Source organism: Rhinatrema bivittatum, chromosome 2, assembly GCF_901001135.1.
Source record: "Rhinatrema bivittatum chromosome 2, aRhiBiv1.1, whole genome shotgun sequence".
NCBI classification, from domain to species: domain Eukaryota; kingdom Metazoa; phylum Chordata; class Amphibia; order Gymnophiona; family Rhinatrematidae; genus Rhinatrema; species Rhinatrema bivittatum.
This window is the reverse complement of record NC_042616.1, coordinates 30,940,960-30,953,120: the sequence shown is the minus strand read 5'-3', so window position 1 is coordinate 30,953,120 and position 12,161 is coordinate 30,940,960. Positions and strand designations below refer to the sequence as shown.

General features: G+C 44.2%; 1 protein-coding gene across 1 annotated transcript; it reads left to right on the top strand.

The window, feature by feature from the left end:
• Positions 1-687: 687 nt before the first annotated feature.
• LOC115083743 (gastrula zinc finger protein XlCGF58.1-like) lies at positions 688-11,756 on the top strand. The gene is made up of 2 exons (XM_029587739.1): positions 688-949; positions 9,499-11,756. The coding sequence occupies exons 1-2, from the start codon at positions 916-918 to the stop codon at positions 11,622-11,624; spliced, it is 2,160 nt and encodes a 719-aa protein (XP_029443599.1). The 5' UTR covers positions 688-915; the 3' UTR covers positions 11,625-11,756.
• Positions 11,757-12,161: the final 405 nt, after the last annotated feature.

The window sequence follows — 12,161 nt, the reverse complement described above, 5'->3', positions numbered from 1 at the left end:
TGACGCTGAGTATTATATCTGTTACTCATTTCAGGATTGGTAAGTGTCATGACCAGCTCCTTAGCTTAGTAAATGTTAGCTCTTTTGACTGAGCTCAGAGTTCTCAATTGGTTGGAAGTATGAGCAGTTTGTCCACAGTTTGGCTTTTCCAGAGAATACTTGCGGGCTGATGTCAGGACAGGCCTATATGTCCTTCACATCAGCTTTTACTCTGTCTCCACCTGCTGGTAGAGGTGCATAACCCATTTGTGTGGATTGACCTGCCTGAATGCAGAAGAAAGGAAGTTATCAGGTAAGTATTAATTTCTCCTTTCCTTTTCCCTGCAGAGAAGGAAATCAAACAGCTGTTTGAGATTTGGGGTATGAGCCTATGTGCCCATGGTTTGCAACACCCCTGAATACAGAATTCGTACATCACAATGGGAGATATGTCACTGCCCAGGACACCAAACTCTTCCTGACCTGTTAGGATTTAGCACAGTGAGTCCTCCTGATGGAATAGAACCAGATGTTCCTGATGTTCTGGATAATGCTCTTATAGCTTCCTTTTTATTATAATGTGATTTATCCACACAATGACATTTCATATTCTCTGTCTCTGGTATTAGAGAATATTTTTCAGTTTGATTTGAAAACCCTGGGGTCTCTGGAGGAAACTGATTCTAGAGCAACACAGATGGAACAAATCTGGCATTTCCTGGGGAAGAGGGGTCCTGGTGCCCTCTTTTCAATGATAAAATGTGAGGAGAATAAATCCAGCTGATATTTAATGCATCCTGAGCCCCTCCACGTGTCACTGAGTGTTTCTGATTTGTGTTTCAGGTGCGGGTGACATTTGAGGACATCGCTGTCTATTTCTCCCAGGAGGAGTGGGGGTATTTAGATGAAGGGCAGAAGGAGCTTTACAGGGAGGTGATGAAGGAGAATTATGAGACCCTCATCTCCCTAGGTAAAAATTGCATTATCTGCATGTTTAGCGGACTCGAGGGCTGATTTACTGACGGTCGTTTGTGACGTTTCTCCTGACTCCAGCTCCAGCATTGCTCTGTCTCTGAGCTGGCACCTGAGATTAGTTGTTTGGATCGTTTCACGTGAGACCGGCCCCTGCGAGGCAGTCTAGGAATTTATCTCAGATGTCTTACATGAGGCACTTGCTGGGGAGCATCCACAAAGTTTCTCAAGTGTCTTAACTGAGCCCTCAGCAGGAGGCCCAGGACTACTGATCCCACCTTCCCGGATACAGAAGTGAATGGGCCAAATTTTAAAAGCGTTACTGGCACTAAAAGATGAATACGTGGCTGCATGTGAGCGACATGAATTTCAAAAGCTGCTAATTACTTTCTCGTGCTAAAAAAGGGGCGGGGCCAGCAGTTAAGTGTGTAAATCCGGCAGCCGCTGCTCGTGGCGCACTGTTAGCTGCGTATATTTCCTGCTGCTCCTGATGAGGTGTAAGTCTGCAGAAATCACTTTTTAGGACTAACACGATAGGGTGAGGGGTCTTGCTCAACTGGGGGGAGTGCAGGATGAAGAACTAGAAGGGTCTGGATGACCCTGAGATAGACTGGGCAAACTGGTGGGCTAATGGGTAAAACTGGGAATGGCTTTAACCTGAGCATGTTTTAAAATCCTCTTCCCTGTACGCGTTAAAGCAGACAAATTCTTAAGGAAGAAATGTGCTTTACATCTGCTCGAGTACACATGCTAGGCCTATTTTACATCATACCCACGTACTTGTGCACGAGATTTAAAACTCCAGCGTAACTTTGCTTACTCGCTCCCACGTGCACATACGGTCACGTGCATTCTTGTTTTACAATTAGCTGAATATGAACAGCAGGATTCAAGAGGTCTGAGCTTGCTTCATGACTGTCATTACCCCGTGACATACTTAGCCATGCACTGATATAATAGGGAGGTTTCAGCTTGTCTGCATACTTCTTGCTGTCTCATAGCCATTTTTCCCTTCTCCCCTACCTACGTATCTATTCTCCTTCCTCTTCCTGACACTAACCCTACCCAATCTCATTCCCTCTTCTGTCCATTGGGAACATCAAGTGCCTGTCAGCCTCCCATAGTCTCCACCTCCTCAGCCTTTCTGTCTTCTGCCTTGTTCATTGCTTTACAAAGTTTTCTTCCTCTCATTAAGCCATCACCTCTCACCCTAAGAGAATCTCACTCTCTTTACTGTCATCACATCTGCCCTTCTCTAGATATCAATCTCAGTCCTCTCCCTCCGTGGTTACTCTCATCCTTCCCCCCACTCTCCTCCCTCTTCTCTCCCTCTCAGGTTTTATCTATGGAATATCCGCTCTGTTTCCAGCAAGCTCGCCTACTTTCCTGACCTCTTATCTCTCATTCTCTCCATCTTCTCTCTCTTCTGTGTTTATCCCGCTGTTATTTTTAAAATTCTGTTAGTTTTCATCTCCAACATTTCCGTGAGGTAATTCCAGGCATCCACCACACTTTCTGTGAACAAAAGATTTCTCACAGGAAAAGCAGGATGGTAGTCCTCACATATGGGTGACGTCATCAGGATGGAGCCCAATCATGGAACACTTTTGTCAAAGTTTCTAGAACTTTGACTGGCACCTACTGGGCATACCAGGCATAGCACCAACCCTGTATCCAGCAGGGGTCCCCCTTCAGTCTTCTTTTTTCCACGCAGCAATAGCCACGCGGCTTAAGGAGCTCTCTTCAGATTCCTAATAGGAATTTTCCTCACGGAACTTCTCTCAAAATTTTTAAAAATTTTTACCCCATAGAGGTCCCCCTATCAATATCTATACTCCCCAGTTGAAAGGTAATGCTTTCCCCTAGTTGCGGTCAATTCCCTTCGAGTTATTCCTTCGGGGTCTACCAGCCATCGACCGCATCGCGGCTAAACTTTTGTCGAAGTCATGGCGTCAGGTTTTTGTCGGTGCCCCGACTGTTCTCGGACAATGTCCCTGACTGACCCGCATAGGGTCTGTGCTTTATGTTTGGGGTCCGACCATGATGTCCAAACTTGCGCCAAATGTGCCCAAATGACACCGAAGGGCCGCAAGGCTCATTTAGAGAAAAAGGAGTTTCTCTTTCAGTCAAAAATCCCGACGTCATCAACAGCTTCGACCTCGTCTGAGCTGGTTCACCAAGTTCCTGGTGGTGGTCGCAGCCTTTCTAAGGAATCAGGGAGTTCATGTCTACCATTATCTCGACGATTGGTTGATAAGGGCTCCGACTCAGCAGGATGCATTAGCCTCCCTGTGTCTCACTATCCATACCCTGATCTCCTTAGGGTTTCTAATCAACTATCCCAAATCCAAGATAGTTCCATCCCAAACCCTTTCCTTTATAGGGGCCAACCTAAACACACTACAGGCAAAAGCCTTCCTCCCCCAGGATCGCACTTTCACCATAGCCTCTCTGGCGCATCACATGCAAACTTGAGCATCTTCAACTGCTCGTCATTTCCTCATTCTGCTGGGTCACATGGCGTCATTGGTGCATGTCACTTCAATGGCTCACCTTGCCATGAGGGTCAAGCAGTGGACCCTAAAATCCCAGTGGATTCAAGCTTGTCAGCCAATGTCCAGCATTATCCAGGTTACCAAACAGCTCCATCTGTCTCTAGCTTGGTGGATGCACCACTCCAATCTCATTCAAAGCCTTCCATTTCAGACTCCAGAACCTCAAATTGTCTTAACAACAGACGCATCCAACCTAGGGTGGGGTGCACATTGTAGGCGACCTGCAGACTCGGGGAACCTGGTCTCCAGAGGAAGCCAGACACCAGATAAATTTCCTGGAGTTATGGGCGATCAGATATGCCCTCAAGGCCTTTCAGGACTGCTTATCAAACAAAGCCATCCTGATTCAAACCGACAATCAGGTTGTGATGTGGTTCATCAACAAACAAGGGGGAACGGGCTCCTACCTCCTGTGTCAGGAAGCTGCACAGATATGGGCATGGGCCCTTTCCCGCTCGATGTGCCTCAAAGCAACCTACTTGCCGGGAGTGGACAATCTCTTGGCAGACAAGCTGAGTCGCTCTTTCCATCCGCACGAGTGGTCTCTCAACCCCACGGTAGCAGACTCGATATTCCAACGTTGGGGCTACTCTCGCATAGACCCCTTTGCTTCAGTCCACAACCACAAAGTAGACAATTTCTGCTCTCTCTTTCGCAGTCACCACTCGCAACCAAGAGAATCCTTCGCCCTCTCCTGGACCAGCGGTCTCCTTTATGGGTACCTTCCACTTCCTCTTATTTCAAAGACTCTCGTGAAGCTACGGAAGGACAAGGGCTTAATGATTCTGATAGCTCCCCACTGGCCACGCCAGGTGTGGTTTCCAATTCTCCAGGACCGGCACATTCCCCTGGGGAAGGATCCCCTTCTGATAACTCAGAACGGGTACCTTCACCACCCCAACCTCCAGGCTCTATCTCTGACGGCCTGGATGTTGAAAGTTTAATACTCCAACCTCTTAACCTTTCAGAGTCTGTATCCCAAGTCCTGGTGGCTTCACGAAAGCCTTCAATGAGAAGGTCTTATCGCCCTAAATGGAAGAGGTTTATGGTCTGGTGCACTTCCATGTCCGTAGACCCCTTTCACTTGTTCCACTAATGAGGTTCCTGGACTATCTCTGGCACCTGTCAGAGTTAGGCCTGAAAACTTCCTCTATCAGGGTCCTTGTCAGTGCAGTGTCTGCGTACCATAAGGGTATAGGGAATGTCTCCATTTCAACACAACCCTTAGTATCACGCTTCATGAGAAGCTTGCTCCATTTAAAACCTCCACTGCGCCCTCCGGCCCCTGCTTGGGACCTTAACGTAGTGTTGGGACGGCTTATGAAACCTCCATTTGAGTCTCTCCACTCCTGTGATCTCCGCTATCTCACCTGGAAGGTAGTTTTTTTTCTCACGATCACATCTGCTCGCAGAGTTAGTGAATTACAGGCATTAGTTACCTACTCGCCTTACACTAAAATTCTGCATGACAGGATAGTGCTCCGCACCAACCCTAAATTTTTACCAAAGGTAGTATCAGAATGTCACATTAATCAATCCATTATCCTACCTTTTCTCCCAGGCCCCATTCCAATCCAGGAGAACAGGCTTTGCATTCCTTGGATTGTAAGCATGCCCTAGCTTTCTATCTAGAGCGCACGTCAGCCCACAGGAAGTCCACTCAATTGTTTGTTTCGTTCGATACCATCAGACTTGGAAATCCTGTGGGAAAGCAGACCCTCTCCTCCTGGTTGGCAGACTGTATCTCTTTTTGCTACCAGCAAGCAGGCATTCCACTCCAAGACCGTGTGAAAGCACACTCTATCAGGGCCATGGCGTCATCAGTAGCGCATCTTCGTTCAGTGCCACTTCCTGACATATGCAAGGCTGCTACCTTGAGTTCTCTCCATACATTCGCAGTCCATTATTGCTTAGATAAGGCTGGCAGACATTCCATCTTCGGCCAGCCTGTTCTACTCAACTTATTTTCAGTTTGACTTACCAACATCCTTCCACCGACCCGTTAGGGTTCAGGATGCCCTCCTAACCAAATTCCACCCCTGTTGTTGTGCCTGTTGCACGTCTTTGGGTGCATTTGGTGCTTTGCTTGGGCATCCTCAGCTCGGTACTCATCCATATGTGAGGACTACCATCCTGCTTGTCCTATGAGAAAGCAGAGTTGATTACTTTTAACAGGTGTTAAGAACATTAGAACATGCCATACTGGGTCAGACTAATGGTCCATCAAGTCCAGCATCCTGTCTCCAACAGTGGCCAATCCAGGCCATAAAAACCTGGCAAGTGCCCAAAAACTAAGTCTATTCCATGTTACCGTTGCTAATGGCAGTGGCTATTCTCTAAGTGAACTTAATAGCAGGTAATGGACTTCTCCTCCAAGAACTTATCCAATCCTTTTTTAAACACAGCTATACTAACTGCACTAACCACATCCTCTGGCAACAAATTCCAGAGTTTAATTGTGCGTTGAGTAAAAAAGAACTTTCTCCGATTAGTTTTAAATGTGCCCCATGCTAACTTCATGGAGTGCCCCCTAGTCTTTCTATTATCCGAAAGAGTAAATAGCCGATTCACATCTACCCATTCTAGACCTCATGATTTTAAATACCTCTATCATATCCCCCCTCAGCCATCTCTTCTCCAAGCTAAAAAGTCCTAACCTCTTTAGTCTTTCCTCATAGGGGAGCTGTTCCATTCCCCTTATCATTTTGGTAGCCCTTTTCTGTACCTTCTCCATCGCAATTATATCTTTTTTGAGATTCGGCGACCAGAATTGTACACAGTATTCAAGGTGCGGTCTCACCATGGAGCGATACAGAGGCATTATGATATTTTCCGTTTTATTCACCATTCCCTTTCTAATAATTCCCAACATTCTGTTTGCTTTTTTGACTGCCGCAGCACACTGAACCAACGATTTCAATGTGTTATCCACTATGACGCCTAGATCTCTTTCTTGGTTTGTAGCACCTAATATGGAACCCAACATTGTATAACTATAGCAAGGGTTATTTTTCCCTATATGCATCACCTTGCACTTATCCACATTAAATTTCATCTGCCATTTGGATGCCCAATTTTCCAGTCTCACAAGGTCTTCCTGCAATTTATCACAATCTGCTTGTGATTTAACTACTCTGAACAATTTTGTGTCATCTGCAAATTTGATTATCTCACTCGTCGTATTTCTTTCCAGATCATTTATAAATATATTGAAAAGTAAGGGTCACAATACAGATCCCTGAGGCACTCCACTGCCCACTCCTTTCCACTGAGAAAATTGTCCATTTAATCCTACTCTCTGTTTCCTGTCTTTTAGCCAGTTTGCAATCCACGAAAGGACATCGCCACCTATCCCATGACTTTTTACTTTTCCTAGAAGCCTCTCATGAGGAACTTTGTCAAACACCTTCTGAATATCCAAGTATACTACATCTACTGGTTCACCTTTATCCACATGTTTATTAACTCCTTCAAAAAAGTGAAGCAGATTTGTAAGGCAAGACTTGCCTTGGGTAAAGCCATGTTGACTTTGTTCCATTAAACCATGTCTTTCTATATGTTCTGTGATTTTGATGTTTAGAACACTTTCCACTATTTTTCCTGGCACTGAAGTCAGGCTAACCGGTCTGTAGTTTCCCGGATCGCCCCTGGAGCCCTTTTTAAATATTGGGGTTACATTTGATATCCTCCAGTCTTCAGGTACAATGGATGATTTTAATGATAGGTTACAAATTTTTACTAATAGGTCTGAAATTTCATTTTTTAGTTCCTTCAGAACTCTGGGGTGTATACCATCCGGTCCAGGTGATTTACTACTCTTCAGTTTGTCAATCAGGTCTACCACACTTCTAGGTTCACCGTGATTTGATTCAGTCCATCTGAATCATTACCCATGAAAACCTTCTCCGGTACGGGTACCTCCCCAACATCCTCTTTAGTAAACACTGAAGCAATCATTTAATTTTTCCGCGATGGCCTTATCTTCTCTAAGTGCCCCTTTAACTCCTCAATCATCTAACGGTCCAACTGACTCCCTCACAGGCTTTATGCTTCGGATATATTTTTAAAAGTTTTTACTGTGAGTTTTTGCCTCTACGGCCAACTTCTTTTCAAATTCTCTCTTAGCTTGTCTTATCAATGTCTTATATTTAACTTGCCAATGTTTATGCTTTATCCTATTTTCTTCTGTTGGATCCTTCTTCCAATTTTTGAATGAAGATCTTTTGGCTAAAATAGCTTCTTTCACCTCCCCTTTTAACCATGCCGGTAATCATTTTGCCTTCTTTCCACCTTTCTTAATGTGTGGAATACATCTGGACTGTGCTTCTAGAATGGTATTTTTTTAACAATGACCACGGTGGGTAAAAATTCATACATGTGACACTCGATGCAAAAGACTGGGAAGCCCCCCTCTTGCTGCTGGACTGCTGCCTTCATCTCAATTTTGATCAGTTCCTAGTTAAGTTTTAGGTTGCTATGGGAGTAGGAATGTGTCTAACATCCTTTAAATGCATTAGTGAATTCACTATATGTCTGGTAGTGGCCTACCAGGGTCTGATCGAATTCTCAATAAAGTTTTTTTTGTTTTTTTTTGTGAAAGTGGCACCTGCCTATAAATTAAAGGATGAGCTAGGGGTGGGTGGGCAAGGGGTGGGACGGTTGGGAAATACAAACAGTCTAACTTCAGTTAGTCAGCCAGAGTGACTCACTGCTCTCTTGATTAACAAATGTTGGTACCTATTCAAACCCAATCACACTACCTCAACACCTTTCCAAGGTGAGTAACTGAGCTGAACTTTTCAACCTTTTTACTTAGGTATATACCGCTCCTAGCTTATTTCTAGCTTCTGGCTACTTTTTTTTTTTGGGGGGGGGGGGGGGGGGGGTTGTGGGTTTTTTTAAAATACAAACACTCAGTTCTTTAAAAGTCTGCAGAACACTCAGTTCTGCAGACTTTTAAAAGTAAACACACTACCTACTGCTTACTAGCTACCTTATTAACTGACTATTTAAAAATACAAACAGTTTAACTTGTTTATTCACTGCCTTTCTGACTATTAAAAGCACAAACACACTAAATAATATTCCCAAATAGTTCACTTTGCCCCAATACTTTTAAAAAAGACAATGTCCCAAGCAAAAACTTACTTATTCCTTTCAGCCACCAGCAAGGAGATCCTCTCCTCTCAGTGTTCCCACTGGAATGTGGGTTACTGAGCTCTTCCCTTCTAATTTATAATGTGCTTCTAAGGTAAATTAGTGCAAAACAATCCCTTTGGAGATTTACACTTCAGTTAGTTTTCCTGAGTGACTCACTGCTGTGCTGATTAACACAGGACAGCAGGATGTTAGTCCTCACGAAACCCGCCCGCCATCTCGCGGAGTTGGGTTCATTTTACGTTTTCTTATTTTATTTTTTCGCACGTACTTTTGCTATATTACGAGACTGAAGGGGACCCCTGCTGGATGCAGGCTTGGTGCTATGCTGGGCATGCACAGTAGGTGCCAGTCAAAGTTCTAGAAACTTTGACAAGTGTTCCGTGATTGGGCTCCATCCTGATGATGTCACCCATATGTGAGGACCAACATCCTTCTGTCCTGTGAGAATACCTGTTACAGGTAAGCAACTCTGCTATCTCTTGATATTATTCCTAGTCTTCCCCTTTGGAACTTTATATCATGACCTTTGCTCTACAAATTATTTTCCATTCAAAAGAAGTTTACTTCTTGAGCATTATTACCTTTCAGGTATGTGTCTTTATCATATCTCCCCCTTTCTCCTCTCCTCTAGGTTATACATATTTAGAAGCTCATCTCATAAGGCTTTTGGTGTAAACTTCATTGTTAGATGTTTTCATGGTCACCAGTGGGTGGTCAGAAATGCGCAGCTCTATCACTGTGTGACACTGCCAGAGCAGTGATTATAGGATCTGAAACCCAGATCCATTTGCATGGTCACTAATGCATATTTAATGTCTTCTTCTATCACCAGCAACTGATGAGGTCACACAGCACATAAAGGAGGAGAATCGAGAAGAACATCTTATGGAAGAAGGACTAATCCCAAGAGAATCAGGAAATGGCTTTGAGAATGTTTCACAGGGAACTGAGAGGAGCAACACAAGGAATAGTCAGCAGGAGTCAGAGAAAAAGCAGAGAGACCCTGCAGGAGATTCACAGGCTGGAGTCACTGTGTATGAGATGGAGGTCAAAGTCATCCCTGAGCACCAGAGCCATGTGAGCACAGAGACCCCCTGCCAGAGTAATAACAGTGATCAAAAGACTTCTGTTTCTCATCAGAGGGAGGGGAAAGGGAACAAATCCTTTCTGTGTGACTCCTGTGGTAAAAGCTTTGGTAAGGAATCGCATTTAATATTGCACCAGAAATCCCACCCACTCCACACACTATTTCTATGCAGTAAATGTGGAAAAAGCTTCAGGCAGAAGAATAATCTAAAAGTGCACCTAAACACACACAAAACAGAGAAACCCTTCCCCTACAGTGATTGGAGGAAAAGTTTAATAAGTAAGTATAAGCTAAAATTACATCACCAACTCCACACTGGAGCAAGACCATTTATAGATAGTAAGGGTGGGAAAAGCTTCATTAGCCAGAATATACTAATCTCGTACCAGAAAATCCACGCCGGAGCGAGACCATTCTCATGCACTAAAGGTGGACAATGTTTTATAAGGAACAAAAACCTCACACAAATCCACACTGGAAACAAACCATTTACCTGCACGGAGTGTAGGAAAAGCTTCTGTCGTAAGGATACGCTAATGTTGCACCAGTGCATCCACACAGGAGAGAGAACATTTTCCTGTACTGAATGTGGAAAATGTTTCATTAGCAAAACACGCCTCTCCCAACACCAGAGAATCCACAACGGTGAAAGACCATATTTGTGTACTGAATGTAATAAAAGCTTCCCTGTGAAGTATATCCTCACAAGGCACATGAGAATCCACACAGAGGAGCGACCATTCGCATGTACTGAATGTAATAAAAGCTTCACTATGAAGTATATTCTCACAAGACACATGAGAATCCACACAGGGGAGCGACCATTCTCATGTAGTGAATGTAATAAAAGATTCACTGTGAAGTACATTCTCACAAGACACATGAGAATCCACACTGGGGAACGACCATTCTCATGTAGTGAATGTAATAAAAGCTTCCCTTTGAAGAGTACCCTCACAAGTCATATGAGAATCCACACAGGTGAGAGATTATTCTCTTGTAATGAATGTAATAAAAGCTTCCCTGTGAAGGGTTCCCTCACCAGCCACATGAGAATCCACACAGGTGAGCGATTATTCTCATGTATTGAATGTAATAAAAGATTCACTCTGAAGGGTGCCCTCAAAGAACACATGAGAATCCACACAGGTGAGCGACTATTCTCATGTAGTGAATGTAATAAAAGATTCACTCTGAAGGGTGCCCTCACAAAACACCTGAGAATCCACACAGGTGAGCGACTATTCTCATGTAGTGAATGTAATAAAAGATTCACTGTGAAGAGTGCCCTCACAAGTCACATAAGAATCCACACCGGGGAGCGACCATTCCCATGTAGTGAATGTGATAAAAGTTTCACTGTGAAGGGTGCCCTCACAAAACACATGCAAATCCACACAGGGGAGCGATTATTCTCATGTAGTGAATGTAATAAAAGATTCACTCTGAAGGGTGCCCTCACCAGACACATGCGAATCCACACAGGGGAACGACTATTCTCATGTAGTGAATGTAATAAAAGCTTCACTATGAAGGATGCCCTCACAAGACATATGCGAATCCACACAGGGGAGCGACCATTCTCATGTACTGAATGTAATAAAAGATTCACTCTCAAGGCTGCCCTCATAAAACACATTAGAATCCACACAGGTGAGCAACTATTCTCATGTAGTGAATGTAATAAAAGATTCACTGTGAAGAGTGCCCTCAAAAGTCACATAAGAATCCACACCGGGGAGCGACTGTTCCCATGTAGTGAATGTAATAAAAGTTTCCCTGTGAAGTGTGCCCTCACAAAACACATGCAAATCCACACAGGGGAGCGATTATTCTTATGTGTAGTGAATGTAATAAAAGATTCACTCTGAAGGGTGCCCTCACCAGACACAATGCGAATCCACACAGGGGAGAGACCGTTCTCATGTAGTGAATGTAATAAAAGATTCACTGAGAAGGGTGCCCTCACCAGACACGTGCGAATCCACACAGGGGAGCGACCATTCTCATGTACTGAATGTAATAAAAGCTTCCCAGTGAAGGATGCCCTCACAAGTCACATGAGAATCCACACAAGGGAGCGACCATTCTCATGTAGTGATTGTAATAAAAGCTTCCCGGTTAAGGGTGCCCTCACAAGTCACATGAGAATCCACACGGGAGCCACCATTCTCATAGAAAAGATAGAAACATAGAAATGACAGCAGAAAAAGACCAAACGGCCCATCCAGTCTGCCCAGCAAGCTCTCACACTTATTTTCCCATACTTATCTGTTTCACCGACCAAGTTCAGGGCCCTTGTTGGTAATTACTTGATTCCAATTTCCTGCCACCCCCTGCCATTGATGCAGAGAGTGATGTTGGAGTTGCATCAGTACCATTGATGCAGAGAGTGATGTTGGAGTTGC

Excerpts from the sequence above, each read along its gene's own strand:
- LOC115083743 (XM_029587739.1), top strand. The coding sequence starts at position 916 with ATGAAGGAGAATTATGAGACCCTCATCTCCCTAG. Across the intron at positions 950-9,498 it reads TGAGACCCTCATCTCCCTAG|CAACTGATGAGGTCACACAG; the intron begins GTAAAAATTGCA and ends TTCTATCACCAG.